Source organism: Lytechinus pictus, chromosome 11 (genome assembly GCF_037042905.1).
Source record: "Lytechinus pictus isolate F3 Inbred chromosome 11, Lp3.0, whole genome shotgun sequence".
In the NCBI taxonomy this organism is placed as follows: Eukaryota; Metazoa; Echinodermata; class Echinoidea; order Temnopleuroida; family Toxopneustidae; genus Lytechinus; species Lytechinus pictus.
This window is the reverse complement of record NC_087255.1, coordinates 15477981-15504764: the sequence shown is the minus strand read 5'-3', so window position 1 is coordinate 15504764 and position 26784 is coordinate 15477981. Positions and strand designations below refer to the sequence as shown.

The 26784-nt window shown below is 37.6% G+C and overlaps 1 protein-coding gene across 1 annotated transcript; it reads right to left on the bottom strand.

The window, feature by feature from the left end:
• Nucleotides 1-1266: 1266 nt before the first annotated feature.
• Nucleotides 1267-24951, bottom strand: LOC129270878 (G-protein coupled receptor-associated protein LMBRD2-like). The gene is made up of 13 exons (XM_064106857.1): nt 24921-24951; nt 22419-22913; nt 21542-21852; nt 16768-16935; nt 14705-14915; nt 13435-13584; nt 12375-12523; nt 11494-11743; nt 10466-10599; nt 9179-9287; nt 7899-8103; nt 6388-6564; nt 1267-2534 (listed from the first exon to the last, which is right to left on the bottom strand). Exons 2-13 carry the CDS (start codon nt 22590-22592, stop codon nt 2314-2316), a joined length of 2259 nt encoding a protein of 752 aa, XP_063962927.1. The 5' UTR covers nt 22593-22913; nt 24921-24951; the 3' UTR covers nt 1267-2313.
• Between the last annotated feature and the right edge of the window lie 1833 nt (nt 24952-26784).

The following is a 26784-nucleotide window of genomic DNA, read 5'->3' as shown; positions in this document are numbered from 1 at the left end:
TGTTTTTCAAGGAATGAAATTAAGAAGTATTTATACTTTCAATAAAAAAAAAGAGGTTTTTCCAAATGAATGGCATGTTCACTAAACAGGGGTGCAAGTTACATGTATGTAGAACTAACAAAAAAGCTGGACGAGCATTTTCTTAACAAAAGTTTGCTTTTAAAGGAATGAAATTAAGAAGTATTACTTTCGACTATACATTTTTTTTAAGGGGATTTTCCAATTGAATTACATGTTCACTAAATAGGGATGCATGTTATGTAGAACTAACAAAGAAGCAGGATGAGCATTTTTCTGAACATTTGTTTTTCAAGGAATAAAATTAAGAAGTATTACTTTCGACTAAAAAGGGTTTTTTTTTCAACTGAATTGCATGTTCACTAAAACAGGGATGCAAGTTACATGAAGAACTAACAAAAAAGCAGCATGAGCATTTTCTTAACAAAAAATTTTGTTTTCAAGAAATGAAATTAAGAAGTATTACTTTCAACTGAAAAAGGTGTTTTTCCAGTTGAATTACATGTTCACTTAATAGGGATGCATGTTACATACATGTAGAACTAACAAAAGAAGCAGGAGTAGCCTTTTTTTAACAAAAATTTGTTTTTCAAGGAATGAAATTAAGAAGTATTACTTTCAACTGAAAAAGGTGTTTTTCCAGTTGAATTACACGTTCACTTAATAGGGATGCATGTTACTGTACATACATGTAGAACTAACAAAAGAAGCAGGATTAGCCTTTTTTTAACAAAACTTTGTTTTTCAAGGAATGAAATTAAGAAGTATTACTCTCAACTGAAAAGGGAATTTTCCCATTTGTATTGACCGGGGGAGGGGGGGAATTCCTCACGTCATATATGAACAAGATTTTATTATTCAAAGAAAACAAATCACCATGACAAGCAAGCATAGTTAGAATAGTCTCTTTTTACATTCATAACTTGACAGTTTGCAGGTAACTGCAAAAAAGCCAAGATTGTCATCTGACAAGTAGCTAGAATCTGTACCTATCATGTACGGTACTACAGATTTCTTTGAATCTACAATATGTTTGTGGTATTACCTCAACCATGTTTAAAAGGGAAAACCATCATCGGTTAGAAACTGATTTGTGTGAAAGTAAAACAATATCAAAGTAGGATGGTGACAGTTTGAAAGAAATAAGACAAGGAATAGAAACTTGTGGACATTTGAAAATTAGATTACTAAAAATGTATGCAAAGCGATATGTAAGTCAACCATAGAAACTGTCATGGTTGACTTTAATTATAACAAGTTCTGTGAAACAAGGCCCTAGTTATTAGGAAAGGGTCATAATCCCCTTACCACTCTTCAAAACCTTTTTAAAAAAGCTAGTCTCTTTCAGATTAGAGTATTTGGCAGTTCATAGAGATGTTTTTAAATAATCTTTAAAAAAAATATGTGATACAAATCAAGTGGCACAATGAAATCCAATTCAGACCTATTTAGGAGCAACAATCATATTAATGTACATGTACAATAATACTTTTGACATGATACAGGATAGAACAGATGAATGTAACCATGGCATGGTGATAGCTAGTCTGCAGGCAGAGACCTTGATTGAAACATTTATCAACAAGTGGGTCTTCACACAAAGACTAGCATTATAAAACTTGCCTGAGTGAGAGGGCCTTCAGTACACAAGTCACTGTAGGCTTTGCATTCAGACCCCTTTACTCAAGGGAAGGGTTCGCACAGCAGGGGCCCGTTGCAGAAAGAGTTGCGTTTATTAAACCGCAAGCCAAAAAATCAATCGCAAGTCCCAAATACGCGCTTTTGATTGGTTGAAAATCAAGTTGCGCCTGATTTTTAGAGTTGCGATTGATTGCAACTCTTTCTGCAACGGGCCCCAGACTGGGTAATAGCTACCCCGCTAATTTATAAGAACCAAAACAAAATATACATTATTTTTCTTTCAAGTCTTATCCTTAAGTCAATAACAAAGTTTACCCTGTTTAGGCTAATAACAATCTATTTATATAAACTCACAAAGCATAAAAACAAAAGTTTGCTCGTTCTATCATTGTCTGAACAAGTGAATATCTAATGGCATTACCTAAGGGTAACATAATACTCTTATTATTTTTTTACAGGCTTGAGGAAAAATAGCATTATTTTTCTGGCAATGATACATGTGCCTACTGTATACCATAAATTAGCATAAGGATATTACAGCTTTGCTTCACTTCGATTTCAATATTGGAAAAATTTATCCATAGAATGGCTACTCAATCTGGTAAAACAGCGTACTTGTATTAACAATGGGCTTGATTACACCGGGACAATATTTCAAACATCATCAAATATATTCTTAGGTTTTGTATTAGAGCTGAAGTTTGGTCCACGCCTAGGGGGTCCTACTCTGCCATTGCTTGCCTTACCTCCTCTGGAATACTCATCGAGCTGATCCACAAACTGGGAGGCATTTTCCTCATTATAATCCACTGGCTCTTCATCTCTCATGATCTCAACTTTGTCTTCAGCTCGGTTTTTGTGTCTTGTGAATTTAGCTGTGTGTGAAAGAGGGCAGAAGGCACAGGTTAATACGAGTTCATTCCTGACATCAACACAAGGCTCATTCACAATGTATAAAAAATTAAAACAAATGCTCATTTCAGTTTTCAGCTGTGTTTTTGTGTCTAGAAAATTTTGCTGTGTGTAAAAGAGGGCACAAGGCACGAATTAATAAGCATTTGTTTCCAACTTTTACACTAGGCTCATTCACAATGTATTAAAACAAAATGCTCTGTATTGTGATATTGTTTTGTATACAGCCCTGTTGTGTTTTGTGAATATTGCTGTGTGTGAAAGAGGGCAGAAGGCATGAAGGATTTCATTTCAAACTCCAACAGAAGGCTCATTAACAATGTAAATGTTTCCATTCCAAATGCTCTGTATTGTGATATTGTTTTGTCTCCAGCTCTGTTGTTGTGTCTTGTGAATTTAGCCGTGAAAGAGGGTAGAAGGCACGGAGGTTGATAGGGGGGGCACTCAGTATTTAATGCATAGTGGGTATGTGCCGCGGAGGGGACCCCCATTTTCACACTCAAATTTCCGTTCCAAGGCATAGCATTTTTGTCTTATTGAGAAAAAGAACAAAGAAAGCCGCTCCAAAGCATAGCATTTTCTTCTTATTGAGAAAAAAGAAGAAGGAAATCCGCTCTAAATCTTCGCATATTTTCCGTCACGCCGTTCCGGCCGTATTGATCTGCTACAATGGGCCGCAATTTTGGCCGCAGAGCGCTGTCCGACCATCGCCTCTGCGCTAGTGCACCTGCCACCCGTGCCACCGGGCTAGCTGCATGCACGTATGCCCGTTCCTTAGGGATGAATACGCACTCACACGCAGGCGACCCGTTCCAATAACCCCCGTTTTCACAAACATTTGTAGTTCCAAAGCCCGTTCCGAGGACCCTCCTTTTTACAATAAGCCCGCTCCAAGGCCCCCGTTTTTTGTCTCACCCGCGGCACATACCTAATACTTTTTTGGTCAAGTACCCCCCCCCCCCCGGGGGCAGAAGGCACGGATAAATAATAAGAGTTCATTTCTAACTTTTACACAAGGCTCATTCACAAAGTAAATGAATCAATGCCAAATGCTGAGTACTGTATTGTGATATAGTTCCGTCTACAACCCTGTTGTCTTGTGAAATTTTGCTGTGTGTGAAAGAAAGCAGAAGACATGGGTTTATAATAGGAGTTCATTTCAAACTCCAGCACAAGGCTCATTCACAATGTAAATGTATCAATGCCAAATGCTATGTATTGTGATATTGTTTTGTCTACAGCTCTGTTGTTTTGTCTTGTGAATTTCACTGTGTGTGAAAGAGGGCAGAAGACATGGGTTAATAGGAATTCATTTCAAATCCAACACATGGCTCATTCACATTGTATCAAAACTACAGTTCTGTGGTTGTGTCTTGTTAATTAAACTGTGTGTGAAAGGGGGCAGAAAGCATGGGTTAATAAGAGTTCATAACTAACTTCAATACAAGGCTCATTCACAATGAAAAAAATGCTCACTTCAGTTTTCAGCTGTGTTTTTGTGTCTTGTGAATTTAGCAGTGTGTGAAAGAGGGGGGGGAGAGACAAAATAAATCAAAGAGTTTATTTTTGTCTTCTCCACAAGGCTCTTTCATATTGTATCAAAACCAAATACTGGATTTATAAAGCGCTTTTTGCCTGAGGATACAAAGCGCTGCTATTATTACCCCGGCTTTAAGCTCGAGCTACCATCACCGGCGCTCAGTGCATTCAAGGAAATAATCCTGCCGGGTACCCATTCACCTCGCCTGGGTCGAGTGCAGCATATTGTGGATAAATTTCTTGCTGAAGGAAAATACGCAATGGCTAGCATTCGAACCCACGACCCTCTCTTTGAAAGGCGAGAGTCAGAATCACTAGACCATGGCGCGCCCACATGAAATATGCAATACGATCCTTTGACCCCTAGATGACCTCTGACCTAATGATCCTCATGAACACACATGAGGTATTACCCAATGATTATTTTGTACGAAGTGAAAACATAATTGATGCAGAAATAAAGAAATTAGAGCAATTTGAAGAAAAACAAACTTGTAACAGACTAAGAGGCCAAAAGGCCAACTTCGTTCAGGCGAGACAAAAAGGTGGGCCCCTTCTTACGAAGAGATGCGATAGATTCAAATCGATCTCAAACTGAGAATTTTCTCAAAGTTGGTAATTACGAGATATGAATTTAAATCAATCCCACTTACATTCGATTTGAATTAAGTCTTTGTAAGGCTAGGTCCAAATCTGAATACTTCCTAATAACTTTTGCTTTTCGTTGGAGATGCTTTAATGGACATACCACCATATCAATGTTTGGGTGACAAAACCTTAAAAATGTATTTCAAAAATACTTATTGTTGAAGAGAACATGAAAACAATACATGATACTGTTTCTTCCCTTGAACATGACAGAGTGGCTTCACCTTCCAAGTTAGAGAACTGTGATTTAGACATGAAAAATTCTTGGAGTTTCTATCATTCCATGCTGTTCCTTAAACGTTACTGCATTCATTGGGTGGTATCATAAACCATCTATTGGCTTAAGCCCTTCCTATATTATCTTTTCTTTAGCTACTATTTGGAAAATTAAAGTCCCTGGCCTGTATTTTAAGTCAGGTTTCATTTAAACTCTGGTTTTAAGTTGTGGTTTAACTATGGAAAGCCAGTTGTTACATAAATGTCTAACAGTAAAGGTTCAATGTATCAGCTCATTTGACTCCCAAAACATTATTAACTGCCTGGGAAGAATAAGTATGACAGCTGTCTTCAAAATTAAAGAATTTGTAAAGATCACAGAAAACATGAAAAGCATTCACTGTAAACAAAATTTGGAAACATTTGGCTTTCCATAATTTTAGCACAGAGTTAGACCATGGTCTAAGTTAAACCCGACTTCAGAATACGGGCCCCTGTCTTTCCAAGACAGGCCTATATTCTATAGAAGAGAATGAGCAAAGGTATGGGCTGCAGGGAACAATGGGTGCCAACGAGCTACGCACTTTAGACAACTCAGCCCCGTCATAAAAATAGGTGCAAAGTTGTACAAAGGGGTATGAATCGATCATGGATTGGGTTACTATTTTGTTGACAAATTTTTGTATTGAATGCAAATTACATGTAATTGCAATGTTTTTTACTACAACTTCTATTGATTGGTCATACAGTATTTTAGTTTCAATCTTACCATACTTGGTCTTTTCCCCCAAGGAAAAGTGTAAGAAAATAAAATAATTCAAAAATTTATAAGATGTGGCGGGAACCATGTTCACGATTGAATTTAGCTGTTTCTTGCTGCGGTCAATGAAACAATGTCAAGTAATTTGCTTGAAATCAAACATTCATGCATTGCTAAAAATTTGGTAATTGCATGACACATGTATTTTCTAGTACTTAGACTCATATAAAAGTGATTATGAAGTATATATTAGTGCAATACAGTTTAAAACATTTGTCAACTATTTTGTGATCAAGGTTAGCGATTAATCTCTAATTTGAAATAACAATTCTGATTGGTTCCTAATCAAGTATACTAAGCAAAATACATTTGCAACACTGGTTTTAATAGGCCATTCCATTCAGCAATTAATCGCTAACCTTAGTGAGACGGGGCCCTGACCTTTGATTGATGTATGATCGATTCATACCCTACTGGCAACTCGGCACCTAATTTTCGGCGGGGCTAAGTTGTCCATAGTGCCAAATTGACCTGGACCCTAGGCTGTGTACATACATGTATATATCTGTACTCAATCTATCATGCTTCATCAAAACTCCTAATTCACTACTCAATACAATCCGAAGTCAGATAAGAACCACAAAGATACCAACCTTTTGTTGATGACGAGCTGTAATTGCCGTGTCCCGTGTCACTGTCCGTCCCTGACCCCCCTCGGTTGTTGAAGCGGCGACTATTGCGGTTAGCTTCGGCGTTGTCTTGTAAATTGAATTTTGAAAAGGTTTTCTTCCTCTCCTCACTGTGGGCAGCTCGCTCCTTCTTTCTTTTCTCTGTGCATGTTATGGACAATGAGATTCAGAATCAGGCAGCTCGTACCATTTCAACGGCCAGAAAATATTATCATATGTCAACATTGTTCATAGAGCTTCGCTGGGTATTCGTCCGCAGTTGTTCACATGTCCATACACCCTACACCACAACCCTTTTATGATTGTTTTCCCTGGTCAAATAATCTCACTATGCACTACAGTATGGTCTAGAACAGACCCTTTTCGCATTCAAAGAAAGTTATTAGAATATTAATTTTTGGATTTGTGACGTCATAAATGAGCAGCTGCCCCATGTGTTGTGTAATATAAAAGGCATGAATTTCAATTTTTTTAAATGGTTCGTGATGACTTATTTTTGTTTTCTTTTTAGAAATGGGTGTGAAATGATTCGTCTATTGTTATAGTGAAGGTACAGTAAAAACCATTTTCAGTAAAAAAAAAAAGAAAATGACATTTAATTGATTTTTTGCCATACAATATGTGGGAAAGCTGCTCGCATGTACATGTACGTCACAAATCAAAAAATTTAAATTCTAATAACTTTTTTATTCTTTGATGGATTTTTCTCAAACGTTCACCAATACTGTGGTTTTTTTTTTTTTGCTATTTTACAAGAAACTTTTTTGTCAGGGTGAACTTCCCTTTAAATTTGCAATCAATTACGTGCATAACCAGCATAACACCAACCATGATTGCTCTTTGTACTTGCGATAATTAACAGCAATACCATAAACAACTCTTTTCATGAATTCCCTTCCCTCATCAATATCCTTGATGCCACGAATAATCGTCAGCAGCATTACACCATATCACCACTACTCTTTGTAATGACGGCAGAGCTGCCAACCTAAACAATACTGCCCAACTTTGGCAAAAGGAAGCACGTGACACATCAGTCAAATTTGAGTCATTGTTGTTTCTGAAACACCCTCTGTATGTTGCACGTTCAGGCAAAATTTGGGAAAGAAATGATCGTTCTATGGAAAGATATTGAAGAAAATATGCTGTTATTTGCATTGTCGCCTATGTACATGATGAACACACATTGCTCATTTACAACAAATTATACTTTTGTAACTTGCTTCCTTTGGCCAAAGTATGGCAGAATAACTTTTCAGTATTTTACAAGCCTAGATCAGTATTTGGGTGAAGATACCATTACTTCAAAAATATACCATAGGACAACACATAAAACTGAAACTTTAGGAAACAGTAGTTTGCATGAAACCAACAGTATTCTTTTCATTTTTCAGCAATAACCACTGAAAATCAGTACCAGATGGCAGCTATTTTATGGTAATCAACGGAGATACATACATGTATCCTAAACTCACCTCTTTTCATGAGCTCCCTCCCCTCATCTACAAGATCTTTGGTCATGTCATCATCACCCACAAACTGCTGAAAGCCAAGGCACGACAGACACCGGCTGCCAAGGTCAAAGTAAGTAGCTAGGCAGAGTAAAGCAACCAGGATTGGGTAGTAGATGTAGAAGCCAGATGCCATGAAGGGGAGCACGTCGATGTGACGCCCCATGATCTATGAGATATGAACAAGATGAATATGAGGGATCGAACGTTGTCTTGATTCATGATCCATTATAGTACAACATGCAAAACACAAAGAAATACATACACAGACCAAGAGACTAAGAAACAAACATGTACAATTATAATGAAGATGTCGAAGCAAAAAAAAGAATACAAGTCCCAATGTCTTAGGCTATAGATAATCTTTTGTGCTACAGAAATCTGTTCAAGGTAGGAGAAATTTGACTTTAAAAAGGTAAATAACACATGCTTTGCATACAATTTGTTCTAAAAAATGCTTCAACTTGTGGGCAGATAATCGACTATTGGAAGGTCAACTTATTTTAATAATAGTATGCAACTTTTTAATATATAACGCTCAATACAAATGTTTTGAGCACAGCATACTTTGACGACCCCAAATTTAACAAAGTTGCCGATCAAGCCCTTTTTATCATTTCTAGGTATATCTCACCTGGGTAGTGTTCCACGAAGACCTTTGGAGAATTACAAATGACTTTACGAATGACTGGTACATGTTCTCAGGTGCTCAGTCAGCTACATAGGGATGACGCAAGTCAGGGTCACCAGTCGTGCGTACAGTCATTCATAACCTACAAACAGCTTTATGAAACACCCACCTGGGTCCAGTGTGGCAAATGCAGATCAATGCCTTGCCAAAGGACATAGTGCCAAGGCTAGAACCAAACCCTGAACCTCATGATCTACAGTCTGGGGCCCGTTTCATAAAGGACAGGGCTCAGCAGCCAATCAGAACCAAGGTTGCCATGGTAGTTGCCATATTGCCACAGTTACAACAGTTGTAACTCTTTATGAAACGGGCCCCTGGGTGGTGTTTCATAAAGCTGTTCGTAAGATACGAATGACTTAACGCACGACTGGTGATCCTTTCTTATGCTTTGTGATATCTCTATGTAATTGAGTTATGACCTAAGAACATGTTCCAGTTGTGCGTAAAGTCTTTCGTAACTTTACGAACAGCTTTATGAAACACCCACCTGGAGACATATCCACAAGTATGGGATAATCCCAGATTATTGACCGGCAGCTTGGTGTAAACTCACCAGAGTATAAGATGTCTCAACCAGATCTTCTTGTCCAGTCACATGATCATCAAGATGGATCATACCCAAGAAATTCAGACAAAGGGGAGGAGTCAACCGGCACAACATCCTGACAAAGAAAAGAAAGAAACATGGATATCAATAAACAAACTTTCATCTTTTCACTCTCAATTTTGTTTTTACCTTGTTAGCTTTTGCATGCTGGTTTCTGCAGGATTCTTCAGACAAGCAATGACTTGCCTAAGATGGGGTAGTTGGAGGATCGGCGGTAGTTCGACAGTCCGAGAGAATGGGAATGTAAGTGGGAGATAATTTGTATTGTCCAGAGCCTCTGTTCATAGCATGGACATCAGGTGATTATAACAACTTGTATTTATATAATATCACTGAATACATGATAAAATAGCTGGGGCTCCTAAAATTCAGAATTTTTCATCATTTTAGTTTTATTCAACAGTTACCAAAACAGCCAATCAAAATAGGGAATCTGACAACAAACGTTGATGAAATACTTCCAGGAAAAATGCAGGGCCTTAAGCCAACATGCACTTATAATGAGACACAACCTCTTTTCTGATTTGGTCATGGTGTAGGCTAGTTTTGTGACAAATGCAAATTAGTACCGGATTTTTGAAAACCTCAAACTGAAAATATATACAAGAATGTCATACAGACAACAAAGTACATGGTAAAAATATACATGATTAACAATAACATTTATAAAATGGTGATATGGATCCTAGAGAATTGGTTGGCTGAAGTCTATCACAAGACCATTCATTTTAGGGAAACAGGAAATATTTGTTAATGACTGGTACTAGTCACTAGCTCTCATGACTGGTCATGTTTTAGAGATGACAGTTGCTATCAAACAGTCCAAATGTTCTTGGCTATGCCTCGGGCCTTTAGATTTGTTCCAACTTAGCTACCTTGTGCATGTAATTTTATGAATGCCTTTGATGATGTGTATTATGTGGGTTGTGGGGGCATCGTGGTCTGGTGTGATTACTCTCGTCTCTCAATCTAAGGGACGTGTATTTGACTCCCATCCATGTCGTTTTTCGTTCAACAAGAAATTTACCCACATTTTGCTGCACGCAACCCTGGTGAGGTGAATGGGTAGCCACTATGAAGAAATTCCTTGAATGCTTGCGCACCTATATGGGCAGCGCAGCTAAACCCGGGGTAACAATAGCAGCGCTTTGTATCCTCAGGCAAAAAGCACTTTATGAATCCAGGTATTACTACTATTATTTTTATCATAAATTATTATTTGTATAAACTTACATTCCACAGAAGAGAAGACTACTCTCATCGGTCTGGTGATGGGATGCAAGATGGTAGAAATTAAACACACGAACCTTGAAGACTGTGTAGTAGGAGCACACACACAGGTACGCTATGATAAGGATACACAGAACCTAGGATAAAGACAAAAATATTTTCATAAGGTCATGACATACAATATGGGGAAATATAATGCTTCCTGACTGGAGGCTGGTTGCTTTTACGGTTTATTTCAAATTACATTTTTTTAATGTACCCAAAAACAATTTTGGGGGACATTTTCAGTGCTGGCAAACACTTTGCCCCATGCTCTGTCTCAAAGTTATATGTGGAGCGTTGTGGCCTAGTGGATTAGTCTTCTGACTTTGAAACAGACGGTCGTGGGCTCGAATCCCAGCCATGGCGTAATTTCCTTCAGCAAGAAATTTATCCACATTGTGCTGCACTCAACCCAGGTGAGGTGAATGGGCACCCGGCAGGATTAATTCCTCGAATGCACTGAGCGCTGAAAGGCAGCTTGAGCTAAAGCCAGGCTAATAATAATAATAAACACTGCGCCTCAGAATAGATTATTTCTAGATAGATGGCGCTACATAAATGCCTATTATAATTATTATTATGTGACGGCACCGAATATGCTGACGTTGTTATGCTAGAGGCCAATGGATTTAAGCAAGAAAATTGAGAGACCCCGCAGGTAAATCGTCTTTCTTTTGAGCCATTTTGTACATTTAAGGTTGAGATTTAATATCATTTAAGAACATTAACATGGAAGACTGAAATTAATAAGATAAACCTGTTTCATTTACTGCACCAATTATTATGAAATCATGGCCGACAGTAACGGTTGGAAACCAGAGTGTTCAACCATACCGACTCGGTACTCTTTAGTACATGGTTTGCATAGTCGTAGGATACTCATCAACACCATAAAAACCATAAACTTGATTAATACTAAAGCATTATATCTGATAATTATGATCGCTATACATGAGCCCGCTTCTCTTCTCTTATTTAAGCATACTCACCTCAATACAGAGGAAGTTGTAGTTTTCGTTGGCCTTGTCGACAAAGATGGCGAAGAGTGAGAGAACGGGACTTATGCTGAAGAAGGTCATCTCTGACCAGATGACCATGAGAGAGAAGAGAGCCAAGACCACGGATATCACCTTCAGGGCTGTCGGTAGGAACCAAACTCGCCAGTACCACTCTATTGTAGGGGTGCAGACAAACTGCTCCAGGGAGTTGAACTCGGGATCAAAAGTGTGCTGGAATTGTCTGTGATTTCAAAAACAACAATGGAAAAAGGTTTTGTTTAAGGAGATTCATATAAAATGTTTTGTTTTCAGAATAACAATTTGGACTGGAATTTACGTAGCTGCTATTAAACTGGAGCTTTCTAGGATCATGGAACATAGGGGGTTCCAGTAAATATAAACCATGAAAATTACAATCAAATTGTGGTTTCATGCATGTTCAGCCCCCTCCTCCCAAATTTGAAAATTGTTCACTGGTGGCCCAAGATTTTTACCAGCATGAATTTGAACTTTTAATGGTATAGATTGTATGTTTATTTAGCAATTGAAATGATTCCAACACGTTTTTTTTTTCTTTCCAACAAAATATCAAATTTATCAAATATATATCTTTAATTTTGCTGGAAAACAAAACCCAATACAGCATGACATAATTCCTATAGTTCTGTAGACCATGAATATTGCCTACCTCTCATTTTTAGACAAGTTTCAGAAATGTCCTAACAATCATTAAATCAAGTCCTTAGATAAAGGTATAGCAAGCAAGCTGGCAAGCTGTTATCTAAGCAAAGCGACGAGTTGTAAATGAATTCTAATGGATATTAACAGTGATGATTTTCCCATATGAAAACAAAATTCATGTGAGGTCTTACGTTGTGTTTCCTTTTTCGTTTCGTTGTAAATCTTCTAAAAAGAATGCCTTCCTGACGAGGACTTTCCATTGAGTGTCTGCCCGATGTTTGGCTTGCATGGCAAATATCACTTTACTGTGAAGACGTACCAACTCCTTCTCCGACGGTGGCTATAAGATTTCAAAAGCAAATATACAATACATGAAATTAAGGCAGCACCACTAAAAACTGAAAGTACATAAACTACCAGTATAGGTCTAGAAGTATTCCCAGACTGAATTAATAGAAAATATACATGATTCAAATAGAGAAAGATGGGGAAAATATTTTTTATGCTGCACCATCTTACTATACTAATTCATTTTAAACCCAATATGAGAGGAGGAATTGAAATGTTATAAACCTGAATTAAAATTTCCAGTTATTTTTTTTTTCCTTCTTTCCATTTTGAAATGTTTGAAATGCTGCATTAAGTTTTATCATGCATTATTTGCATTATAACAGGGCCTTCTGCAAACCAGTGTACAGTATTCACACTTAATTCACACCAATAATGAAGCTACCTTAATGAAAGAAAAGGCTTACCACCAAATTCATCGATTCAGTTAACTCTTTGTCTTAAACTAAGGACTGTTATGTTTAAAGGAGAAGTGGCCATGATAAGATAGTGGTTATTTGATTTGAATATCAAATGAAAACAATTTTAAACACCTGTAAATATTCTTGTTCATGCAGAGTGTTTCTGTTGGTTGACCTCGTTGCCCGTATTGGGGAAAATTTTTATCAGCAGATCATAGAATGTATAGGTCCCCCCCTCCACCACTACCCAGTCAGCTTTGTTACCAACTTGGCCTGCTTCGTTTAACTCAGATAAACAGCAGAAATACTGCCTAATTAATCATATTAGTGCTCTAATCATATCATGTTGTGCACTGGAAAACATGCATACTTTTTTTTTTGCCTTCATTTAAATTAGTTTTCACTTGATTTCAGATGTAAATCACCATCAGTTAACAGCTTATGGTTGGCCACACAACCTTTGGACATAACAAAGCGTTACTTCAGCTGAAACGAGGCATACCTGGATACGTTGATCACCGTATTCCTGGAAGTCATCTAAATGCTTGGTGAGTGATTCCTGGAAGTCGTCCGGGCACTTGGAGACCACTGTGTTCACACATTTTCTGAGGGGATGGTTGTACCGAACGGCATCAGAAGCTCTGCGGATATCCTGGTGACAAGAAAAAAATAAAATCCGTACCAAACAATGTTCTCATCATAAATCAGAAATAAGAATGCTTCCTTTTCATGTGGTGTAGAGGTCTAGTATTCATGACTTTCATCTAGTCTGGTGTTCAAATCCCATTGAGGCAGGCTTCATTTGGTATAGCATCCATCTGCAATTTATCTACCCTCCACCAAGGTGTGAAACGGGTACCAGAAAGCCCTTGAAGAAAGCCTAGAAATAGGTTTAAATACTCGTGTTGGAATACTCCCTGCAGAGTGGAGAAAATGTGTATGCATAGTGCACAGGCATTTCAGAATCTAATGACTGGGTGCATTTGTAAAGCACTTAGAGATGCTGTTTCTGATTTATTAGGCAGTATACAAGCAGAGTATATTTATATATTAATACCAATAACTTGGTTTATAATTCTCAGGCCGAGGTGTGATTACCTTGAAACATGTTCTGTGTATCAAAATGTTATGTTCAATTTATCGTTAGGGAGTTTTTACTCCATATCGCGCAGATACTAAGATTTCATAACATAGAAAATGTATTGTCAAATGCTCTTCATGACCATGAACAAAAGAAGTCTTCATCAAAAATTGGTGATTAAAACACTAGTTTCATCCTGAACTCTAGACAAACAACATTTTCTGTCAGCTCAAAAACCTATTATGAAACTGCCTTTCCAGCTCACTAATTTTCAACAAAGGCCTCTCACCTGTTATGGTTATTTGATGAGCATTTTCAATATATTTTCTGTGTTCCTGGATCAGTTGTGCGTTACAGAGTGAAAACTCCCCACTGTGTCTTCATACATGTACTCAAACTTGGCATCTGTACACACTGGGTGATTTCAAGTCCGGTGTTGGTCAAGGTGTTGGAAGCACAATTTGGATTGTGCTTCCAACATGTAGCTCGAAAACCTATTCTGCATTCACACAAATAAGCCAGATCACAATATTGACAGCTCAACACCTAGTGAGTGACTTTTCAAGACCACCTTCATTTTATGTTTGGTGTTCTACTCAAGTAATGATTGACCAAACACCAAAACCAAAAGGTCAACAATGAACTTGAAATCATCCATTACACATTATAAAAACTCGATTAATTGTAATACCTCAAGGACGTCTTCTAGGTCTTCATCTGCTTCAGACTTCTCGGTGCTAAGCTTGGCAAGTAGGAAGTAGGTATGCTGGAGCTTGTAACCCCTCTTCGACTCCCTCCAGTACTCGCGAGGTACCTCCACCAACCCATATCCTAGCAGCAGGATGAGGAGGAACAGGCCCCAGGTGTTACTGGCTGTGATCCCTATGATCTGAAGCTGCTGCCTGTAAATACAATTACAGTAAACCCATTGACAAGTGTTGCCTGTTTCACTATAGACCTACACGTTCCACACATGGACAATCAATGAATCCCCTCCTCTGAAGGTTCCATGACTTTTGCTCCGATGACAATTGCTCCGATGGAAAATCTGCACATGAAGCCAAACTTGAAACCAAACCTCCAAAACTAAATAAACCCCAATCCTGATCTCTATATTATTCTGAACCCAAAACTCCAATATGATCATAAAGTCTAACCCCATGCCCTCTAAGATATCAAGACCGGAGCAAATGTCACAGGAGAATATGTTGTGTCACCCCTCTGAAGCAAGCACGGTCACCGCTGGACCTTATATCAACAAAGTGCAAACAAATAAAGAAACTGAAAATGGGTGGTGGCCATAAACTTCTCTTGTTGAATGTCTATTTGTGGTGTAGGTCTGTAGTTTTACAGGGATTCAAACCTACATGGTGTATCTGAAAATCTAAAAAAATACATTTAAAGGCAAAATAGTCTGAACCAGTCTTTGGCAGGAATCCTGCTGAGCGTATTTCATAGAAACTTCCCCGCACTCCCAATTCACTAATATTTCATAATCATTTACTCCAAAATCAGGCATCCTTTTTTTTACACATATTCTATTTGCACAAAAGCCATGTGGCAGCTCTTTATAAAGATCTTTCACTTTTCTTGCTGTTTCCTCTATCTACTTTGTATGTACTTTTTACTGATAATCATGACGGAAACAAATAAACTTAAAAAAGAGGGAGGATTACATGTAGTAATGAAAAAATTTGTTCGATTCTTTATGGAAGATGCAGCCCTGGGGCCGTTGGTATTCTTGTATCTTTAGAGTTACAATAAAATCTGTATTCCGAAAATTCTTGTATCTTTTCTTGTTAATTTTCTTGTAACTTTCGCTGAGCGCGTATGATGTCAGAGCTAGAATTATGCGTAAAGTTAAAAACGGTGCATAAATATCCCTTTGCACAAGACAACATATCGAGATAAAAGGTATTCTGAAAATTCTCTTATCTTTGCGTTCTGTTAACTTTCTTGTAAAATGCACGAAAATTGTCAAGGGGTAGGGGGCTATTGTAACTTATTGTTGCATGCGATATTGTCCGTCTGCAATAATTATTTCTTGCTGCATCCCGCAAGAACATCATGTTTTACAAAAGGAGACATTCCAAAGACATTATAACGACGGATTGGTAGACTTTTCAGCAATTAAAAATTGGCGTTCAAGATCATGAATGTTTTCAGCGAAAATATGTCTTCGAGAAGAGCCAAGTGTATTTTTAGCACAGAAGCGCATAAGCATAAGCGTCGGGGGCGCAAGGTAATTACGCTTCATATCAACAATGCGCTTCATTATTTTTCAGAAGAGACAATTCTATTGGTTGACCTAAGCATATAACAAGCTTAATGATTGGATGATGATGAAATATTGGGCGTGTCAGAGATAAAATAGGGACATCTTTACAGAGATAAGACAATTTTCAGAATACCAACTTAATAGAATTTTAGCGAGCTGTTAGTGTTATCTTGCTGACTTACAAGAAAAGTTACAAGAAAATTTAAGACAATTTTCAGAATACCACCCCAGGCTTTTATTAAGGTGGCTTTAAGGTGCGACTATATAAGTGGCAAAAATATAAGCTCCGGAATTGGCAAAGAGCATTTACACGTACATGTACACTCTGTATGTGATTTCCAAAGCACAGATTTCCAAATCTGTGCTTTGTTGTCCAGAAATATTTTATGAATGTGACACTGACATATCCCGTGCTGTCTTGACTTCAAAGTGATTCTCATCTGGGATTAATGAGCTTCAGAGTATAAAATACTCACCCACTTAATTGGAGCTCGGGTTTGGCCGCCACGCAGATGAGAAGAACACCAAATATGAGGAGATAACTGCCATACCAGATGGCGTTCTGTACCATGATGGTTTTCAGTTTGCCTGCAACTGTAAAATCACCAGCTTGTGTGTAGGACTTCATGAATGGCATGATGAGCCTGTGAAAGACAATATTAATAATGACAATAATTATAGAAATTCAATCATAGCAATAATGACGATGGTATGAATAAACATTGAATTTGGCTGGACCAATTATCTTTCACTGTTAAATACACTTTTATACGATAATCTACATGTACAATGTATATATTTCAACGTAATGATTTTCAGTTCTTCTATAATATATGAATAAAATTATGGTATCAAAAATATGAAATGATACTTGTAATTGAATTCAATAAGAACACATAGTAAATTTTGGATATGAATAGGAATGAATTTATGAATGCATTTGGTCGCAAATAATAATAAGAACTTTCTTGCTTCACTGTTGGCTCATCATGGTTGGCAAGGCTCTGGTTGAATTCATATTAACACCAGACATTTTTTTCCGCATGTGCCTTTAAAAAGCACCACATGTTACTGTTTACCTTTCTCATGCCTAACTTTGTGTGTGTTGAGATCAGTGGTTGTGTGCTATTTGTTAAAATCAATCAAAATAATTGACATTTGGAACATATTGATTTCCCAAGTCAACAGCTACTAGGGAGAAAAAAAAGCTTCCTGAAGAACTTAATTCACAAATCTCTAGAGCCTCTATTGATTTCCTTTTATGTATTTTATTCAATCTGAAGAACATCTAGTTTAACAGACAATCCACAAGGTTCAGCAAAATATTTGGAATTTAACATGAAATGGGGGTCTCTGAGGACTGGCGCCTGAAATTGAGGAAAGGGCTCTAAGGGGGAGAACGGGTTGGTCAATAGGCTGAAAACTATATGCTTAGGAACTGCTGGCAAGGTATGAAAAGGGGGTCTTCGGGGTCACCACATACCCACACTGCCATTATACATGATTGCCACGACCACCCCCCCCCCCCCACCGGACTAGCCCCTGCATATTCTTTTCTTTCCGATCTATTTACATGCAGTCCGAGCAATATCAAATCAATGCTCTGCACATGACAGAGGACACTGATTTATTTTGTTGTCTGAATTATCTATAGCCTACTTAAAAATAACAATGCACAATTGTTTATATATCATACAAACCGGGAGCTGTACGGATACATACTGTATAGAGAAATGAAATACAATATGGAATTCATTGTTGCCTTGATTTGGGGTTTTACAAAACTGATTAACAAGGATGTTAGTCTTCCGGTCTTTTCAACTAACATACACTTTCTTTTTTTTCTTTTCTTGATACATGTATGTTTTAACCCTAAATCTCCCGGGGTATTTTGATTCTTGTCATTCCCGGGGGGGGGGGGGGGGGGGGGGGCCCATTATGGCCCCCCCTTAAGATCTCGGCCGCGGATCGTGCTAGCGACGCAAAAATTTGCACGCTGGTAGTGTGCGATGTAATCTACAAGGCTGTATGGTGAAATTTTCCAAAATAATGAGATTTTATTTTATATGAATTAATTATGCTAATTTATGCATAAATCATACTTTTTGCTCTAATTCACTAAATAAAGCTCCTAGAATGCTAATTTTTGGTAAAAATATTCTTTGAAGCATTCTTAACGATCTGAATTAAAAAAATCTTCGGTTTGGAAATCAATTTCTTATGTATTTTATTGTTTTATGAATTTCTAATGTATTTCTTTGTTTTTTTACTTTTTGTTTTTTATTATTTTTTCAATGGAAATCATTCCAGACTTAATTCTGATCATAAACAAGGCAAAATTAATTAAGTTTAATCAGTAAAAGTAGAAATAATGATACATGAATGAATTTTGGCTAAATACACAATTTGCATTGGATTTGTACATGAAATCACGTTTATGAGCAATTTTGGGTCTGACATGCACTTACATAATGTTGTGTAATGTCGTAACCGCGTACCGGGGCGTCACAAATTTGGTCTCAAAATTTGCGCGAGACTTGAAAGTAAAAAGTCAGTGAGCGGCGAGGTCGAAAAATTTCGCGCAGCAGATATATCGCGAAAATTGTCGAGGGGGGGGCCATTATGGCCCCCCCCCCACCCCCGGGAGAATTAGGGTTAAAGTCATTTTGATTTATTGGAAATGTGCATTTATACATAAGATATAATAATACTTCAGACCTACATTACATTCCACACCGTGTTCTGTGTACGTGACGATAACCAGCAAATATAGCATTTCCCGGTATCAATACCAGAATATGAAACTGAAAGGGAAAGGTAATCTGTTTTTTTTTTTTTTTTTCAATTGTTTCTATACTTTGATGACCCAATGAACTCCCAAACTTCCAGCATGATTCTCATATTTTGACAATTTTTTTTGAAACACGAATAATTCAGATTTGTTTTCATTTTTTATTGATTTCATCTGGACACCTTTATACAGTTTATCATTGGACTACACGACACGTCCATGTACATGTTTTGGAAATGGGTTATTAAAGATTACATCAGTGAATTGTCATACAGCTGTACCATAATATCAACAAATTTCAACAAAATAACAAGACTTAAAGGTGAAGTTCACCCTGAATAAAAGATTGTTGTAAAAATAGCAGAAAAAATAAAAAATATTGGTGAAGGTTTGAGGAAAATCTGTTAAAGATAAAGAAAGTTATTAGAATTATAAGTTTGGATTTGTGACGTCATAAATGTTACATAATTTTTAAGTTCCCGATGACTTATTTGTGTTTTCGTTTCATGATCGGGTGTGAAATGATTTGTCTACTGATATAAAAAAGGTACAGTAAAAACCGTTTTCAGTTTTTCTGTGAAAATGACATTTCATTGATTTTTTTACCATTCGCTATATAGGAATGCTGCTCGCATACGACGTCACAAATCCAAAACTTAAAATTCTAATAACTTTCTTGATCTTTAACAGATTTTTATCAAACCTTCACCAATATTTTTATTTTTTATGCTATTTTTACCAAAAAAAAATCTTCAGGGTGAACTTCCCCCTAAATTCCTCAATTTGAATAGAATATACAATGTAAGGCCTGACTTATATTTGATCCTACCCTGCGTGTCTTGTCTTCTAATTAATTCAAAATCAACAAATCAGGTACGATGTACATTGTATAATTATACTCATACTGATGTGTACGTTATAATTTCATGCATTCTATGTACATTCAAGTGATGACTCATACTAATCTGACAACAGTATGTACATGTATGTGACCTTGTTCTAACCTACAGCATTATCATTCACTATTTATATCCACTGCTCAACTACTCAATGCCATTCATCTGTTCATCACTGTCAGGACTTCTCAACTCACCTCAATTTGTCTACTCATCTTCTACTCAATGCAACTTGAACATCTAATCTCATCTCATCCAAGTCATACATCTCACCCTGTTTTAATCGTATCTAGGCCGGGGTATTTTGGGAGACTATATGGCCGGGGGGGCCTTGCAGAGCCCCCCCCCCCCCCCCCCCTTGATTCAGAGAGAGAGGATGGCATGTACAGCCATCCCCTCACCTTTCAAGACAAAAACAATATTTTTTAATTATCAAATGATTAATACTACTTTTAATTTGTTGATTCATCTATAAATACATTAGGATATGAACTGTAATTCAGTAGTTTATATCATGCAACAAAACCGTTACAATAGCCATCGAAAAGATTCAAATAGGCTTGTAACTGTCATCACCAAAAGAAATAGCTCCATGGTAGTACTATACAAGGTTACATACCCCAGGATAATTGCACACTTGAAAGATGTTTTTGGAACCCTTGAAAAACATTTTTGGACATCATTCTGACTACTAAAAATTTGCATACTCATTTGCATACAATACAGCCATTGAAAAACACAATCATGATACAGCTATAGGCCTTTAACTGAAAGATGGTAGTATTATGTAAATGGTTATACACCCATGTTTTTGTTGCCCCCAAAATGTTTAACATTTCAGGTCAATATATTGCTATCATCCCCACACTGCTCGGACCGGATTTACTCCAGTGATTTGCATTGGCTCTGTAAACAAAATCACGTTTAGCAATTTTGGGTCCGACATGCACTTAACCAAATGTTGCATAATTTCAATACCAGCGAGTACCCGGTTGTCACAAATTACATGTAGGACTTAAAACATGCAGGAGATTTAACGAAAAAAATCATGAAACATCGCAGCGAGAGCTTTTCGCGTTAAAAAATATTGCACGAAAAGTTGAGGGGGCCTCTGCAGCCCCCCCCCCCCCAGCCTAAATAAGGTAAAGTCCTTTGAAAGACTACATCTAATATCACGAAAGATAACTGAAACTCTCATTTTTCTCTTTCGCGTAATTCACGACTCCACCACGAAACAGTCCTATACAGGACTAACCACATGGTAAAACGTGAAGCTCCCCTACATGTACGTCATATTGCGTTTTGTCAACAAGCATCTCTGAGCCCCACAGCGCTATTAATGCTCTCATCTTTTTAGTCTTGCCCGCAGACTTTGATGACTATCTTTCATAAGACCAGCATCCCGTTTCATAAAGACTTGTTGTAATAACAAATGCACCATTTCTATAACAAGCTTACTATTGGCCAATCAAAATGGAATGATTTCAGTAGCTTCAAACTGTAAATTGTAAATTTGTTATTATAACAAGTTTTATGAAATGGGGCCCAAAATATGCCACTTACCATGTCAGCACGAAGGTGGTCCAATAAACAATCTTCCAGATGATGGGGAGTATGTCTTCAGGGACATAGCTCCATGGTTTCTTGCACTGTTCTTCTGCCAAGCTCCTTCTATCCCTAAGAGCACCCTCTCCCACTGTCCCATTAATCACAGATTCATTCAGCGTTAGGTGAGTGGTACTTGGAAGGCCATCGGTGTGGCCGACCTGAGTCAGCTTTGCATGAAGGACTGTCGTGGGGATCCGCTCGAGGGGCGGTGATGCGGGGGTCGCCAGCGGTGATTCCGCATCTTTCATACACTGCAAATAAAATGTCTGAAACGCACAGAAGAACATTAATTGAGTCCATTGTAACAGCTCTGCATGCACCATTAAAGCCCAATGGTGAACATGGCTGTATTACTATAAAGGGGGCTGGGAAATGACTCATGATGTGGATGGGAAGTATTCATGTTCGTAATTGTGCTGCCATTGTTGACATTATAAAGGGTTTTTTATGCTGGATGAGGAAAGAGAGCACTCAAGTCTGTCGACCATTGTTCACAATACACAACTCATATGACGTGACTGCATTAGTGTGTAGTATAGAAGCTTTGATACAAACTTACTCATAACACCAAATGAGAATGTACATGTAATTGCTGAAAAAGGTGAATGCAGAAAGCAGAAATATTCTTTGAAAAAAACATCATAAAATCGTGAATTTTTAATGAATATGGGTTCTGCCTATGAGTCTCCAAGCAGATCCAGCCGGATTAGACACAATAGTGGACCCACCATTGTGCAATGTGCACAAACAATATGGGCTGTGAAATGTTGTGTCAAACCCAAGTGAATCCACCATTGGACTGTCACAGTCCACACTGTTACATTCGACTCACCGTTGTAACATCAAGAGGCAACATGAAGACGATGATGAGAGAGAAATACCAGGAGATGAAGGTTGCCAAGGTAACGGCAGGATGCTGCTTACGCCAATCTCCATATTTGTGCAGGAGGTAGGCCGCAAGGACGAACACGCACAAGATCTCTGTCACGAGAGGGCCAACGCTCATTGTGTCTCCTAGTACTGTTCTTCCAATACTCGACTTCCGTCACTGATGAATGCATCAAATACAATATCCTTCTTATGATGGATTGAGTCAAGTTGTGATTACTACCAACTCACGGATGATCTTGGTTGCGTCATATTTTTCAGTAGAACAGATTTCCAAATGGTTTCTGGACTATTTCAAACACTTGATTGCTCGATTTGCTCTATTGAATCCGATCAGGGAGAAGTTGCAGCCATTACAAATTGAACTTCTGTTCTCCTTAAATATTATGAAGACCTGTTCTAACTTCTGTAGTACTCGCTGATTCAGACAGCTCTTTTACTGTAAATTTAAAAAAAAATGATAAAATCAGGGAACAGTCAAAAGTAGACTATATCCAAGAAATGCAGGCATTCGGTCAAAGTTTGGCATAGAACTATACATTAGTTGGTGTCAAAATTTTACATCTACCTGGCATAAAAACTATTTGATTCAGTTTTCTTAACTTCTCGCATGCTTGCTATTGGATATACTTTCAATTCTGTGGACAATGTTTTACATGTAATCAATTAGTGAAATATATCACTCAATTACAACCTGGGTGGTGCAGATCTGCTGTTTTCATTTTAAAAAAGTAGACCTCAACTAATGCTGGGCAATATTTCAATATATATATTTTATCAAATTCTGTGACAATATTAAAGGAAAATTCCACCCCAACAAAAAGTTAGTTTGAATTAAAAAAGAAAAATCCAACAAGCTTACACTGAAAATTTCATAAAAATCAAATGTAGATTAAGAAAGTTATGATATTTTGAATTTTCACTTAATTTCACAAAAGAGTTAGGTACACTTCGTGGTAGGTATGCAAATGAGGAGACTGAAGACGTTTCTATTATGAAATATTCTTATTTTCTCCAAACTGTCAAGTGAAACAATGATTAATTCCTCCATGAACATCAGCCAAGTTGGTCCTTATCGTTAAATCTGTAAAAAAGTGAAATATTGTATAATTAAAACAATTTAAACAAAAGAAATAGTGAGGGATATCATCGTCTACTGTCTCATTTGCATTTTCACTGTTTTGTAAAAAATAAGCAAAACTTTAAAATGTTATAACTTTCTTATTTTACATCCGATTTTGATGAAATTTTCAGTCTTATGCTTGTTGGATTTTTCTCTTTTTATTTGAATCAACTTTTTGTTGGGGTGGACTTGTCCTTTAAGTAATTGCGTACCTTGGACCTGAGTTATTGAAAAAGTCCTCTGGATGATTGAGAAATCTTTCATCTAAGACATTTTCACCTAAGCTGACGGTTTTTCTTGCAAGTTGCCATCTTGAATGACGTCATTATCCTTATTAACTTTTCAATGTCTCGATATATCAAATGTCGTCTGCTACCTGTGATCGTAGCGGTTTAGCTCGCATATGGAACAGATCGTATAATATTGAAAGCAGTAACGATATCACATTCGTAAATTGCTGACGCCCTCTCCGTCCGTTGGTAAATATTTCATATTTTGGCTGCCATTTTGGGGGTGATTCTCGAGACCAAGACAAGTAAACATCGGTAACGTACTATTTCCTTACCTTTTAATCTTTTTTTCATGTCTTGAAGTTGAATCTTTAGTTCTCAGTCAAGACATTATTTAAGGTAGTTTCTAAATCCTTAGACTGTAAATTCGATTTTAAAAAAAATATTGAAATCTAGATATAGTCGCCCGAATTGGTGACCGTGATAACACATGCGAGCTCACACTAACGAACTACCATCGGAGAATGGGGATTATAGTGAAATATCAGAAATTGCTAAGCAAATCCCCCAAAACGACTGTTATTCCTGTATAGCCTAGGAAATAAGATGACGGCGTAAACATCGGGTGAGTCTCTCCCGTCTTTTCAATTTCAATTTTCATTTTCTCATTTTTTGATGAATTCTTGATCTTGTTTAAAACTGAAATCGCCTCTGATTGTTGCCAAAATACTTGGTGTGTGTAGAGCAATGGCATCCCATCCCTGGCTCTGTGAAGATTAAGCAGGTCAGTGATATGGCATTGATCTCCAAGACCAGGAGCCTCCTGGCTCGTTATATGTTATGGTCCCGTCCAATCTCGGCATCACTACCGGCGCGGCAGCGGCACCAGCGGTGCCGTTCGAGCCCACGCCCGCCCAGTGCCCGCGGAAAAATCTTTGCCGGGGCCTCCCGAACTCCGAAGCCCGAAATTGCGAAAATATGTAAAACTAAAAGGTTCATTTAAAATGCAGGACCACTATTCAAAATGCAAATAATTTCATTACATGGCGTTAAATGCAGGTTGGTGCCCTTATACTTGGGCATTAATACTTACTTCCACCTCAGGAACGTTCACAGATTCGGTATTTTATAGATGGCAAATATAGCGATCTTCAACGCTTATATATAAGCGTCGAAATTTGTAGCCATCTCCTTGTATTAGTCTATAATATACGACGTGTCAAATTGTAGCGAACTAGTTCGCTATTTCCAGATCTCCTCTATATATATATATATACGAGGGGGAATTGTAGCGAACTAGTTCGCTATTTTCCAGATCTCCTCTATATATATATATACGAGGGGGAATTGTAGCGAACTAGTTCGCTATTTTCTAGATCTCCTCTATATACAAACGACGGGAAATTGTAGCGAACTAGTTCGCTATTTTTCGGATCTCCTCGATATATATACACGAGGGGGAATTGTAGCGAACTAGTTCGCTATTTTCCAGATCTCCTCTAGATACATATACTACGGGATTTGTAGCGAACTAGTTCGCTATTTTTCGGATTTCCTCTATATATATATACGACGGGAAATTGTAGCGAACTAGTTCGCTATTTTCCAGATCTCCTCTATATATATATACGACGGGAAATTGTAGCGAACTAGTTCGCTATTTTTCGGATCTCTTCTTTTGTAGCGAACTAGTTCGCTATTTTTCGGATCTCCTCTATATACGACAGAAAATTGTAGCGAACTAGTTCGCTATTTTTCGGATCTCCTCGATATATACACGAGGGGGAATTGTAGCGAACTAGTTCGCTATTTTCCAGATCTCCTCTAGATACATACTACGGGATTTGTTCGCTATTTTTCGGATTTCCTCTCCCTATATATACGACGGGAAATCATAGCGAACTAGTTCGCTATTTTCCAGATCTCCTCTTTATATATATACGACGGGAAATTATAGCGAACTAGTTCGCTATTTTTCGGATCTCTTCTTTTGTAGCGAACTAGTTCGCTATTTTTTGGATCTCCTCTTTATATATACGACGGAAAATTGTAGCGAACTAGTTTGCTATTTTTCGGATCTCCTCTATAAAATTTTATACACGAGGAGGAATTAGTGAACTAGTTCGCTATTTTTCTAATCTTTATATATACAAGAGACGGAATTGTAGCGAACTAGTTCGCTACAATTCCCCCTCGTGTATATAATTTTATAGAGGAGATCCGAAAAGTAGCGAACTAGTTAGCTACAAATCCCGTCGTATGGATATAGAGGAGATCTGGAAAATAGCGAACTGGTTCGCTACAATTCCCCTTCGTATATATATATAGAGGAGATCTGGAAAATAGCGAACTAGTCTGCTACAATTTGACAATATGGCATCAATATATACAGCCAAAACCTGCAGATTTTCACTTTGAAGCCTTCACAATAATGTAAGCTTTGGAAAAAATGACAACTAGTTCGCTACAATTTCCCCCTCGTGTATATGAAGAGATCAGAAAAATTGCCAACTAGTTCGCTACAGTTTGCCATGTTTATATTTTAGAGAGGAGATGAGAAATGGCGAACTAGTTTGCAACAATTTCCTGTCGTATACATGTAGAGGAGATCCGAAAAATAGCGAACTAGTTTGCTACAATTCCCCCCTGGTGTATATATAGAGGAGATCAAAAAAATAGCGAACTAGTTCGCTACAATGCCCCCTCGTATATAGTTCGCTACAAATCCCGTCGTATGTATATAGAGGAGATCTGGAAAAATAAAAAAATAGCGAACTAGTTCGCTACAATTCCCCCTCGTGTACATATCGAGGAGATCCGAAAAATAGCGAACTAGTTCGCTACAAATCCCGTAGTATGTATATAGAGGAGATCTGGAAAATAGCGAACTAGTTCGCTACAATTCCCCTTGTGTATATATCGAGGAGATCCGAAAAATAGCGAACTAGTTCGCTACA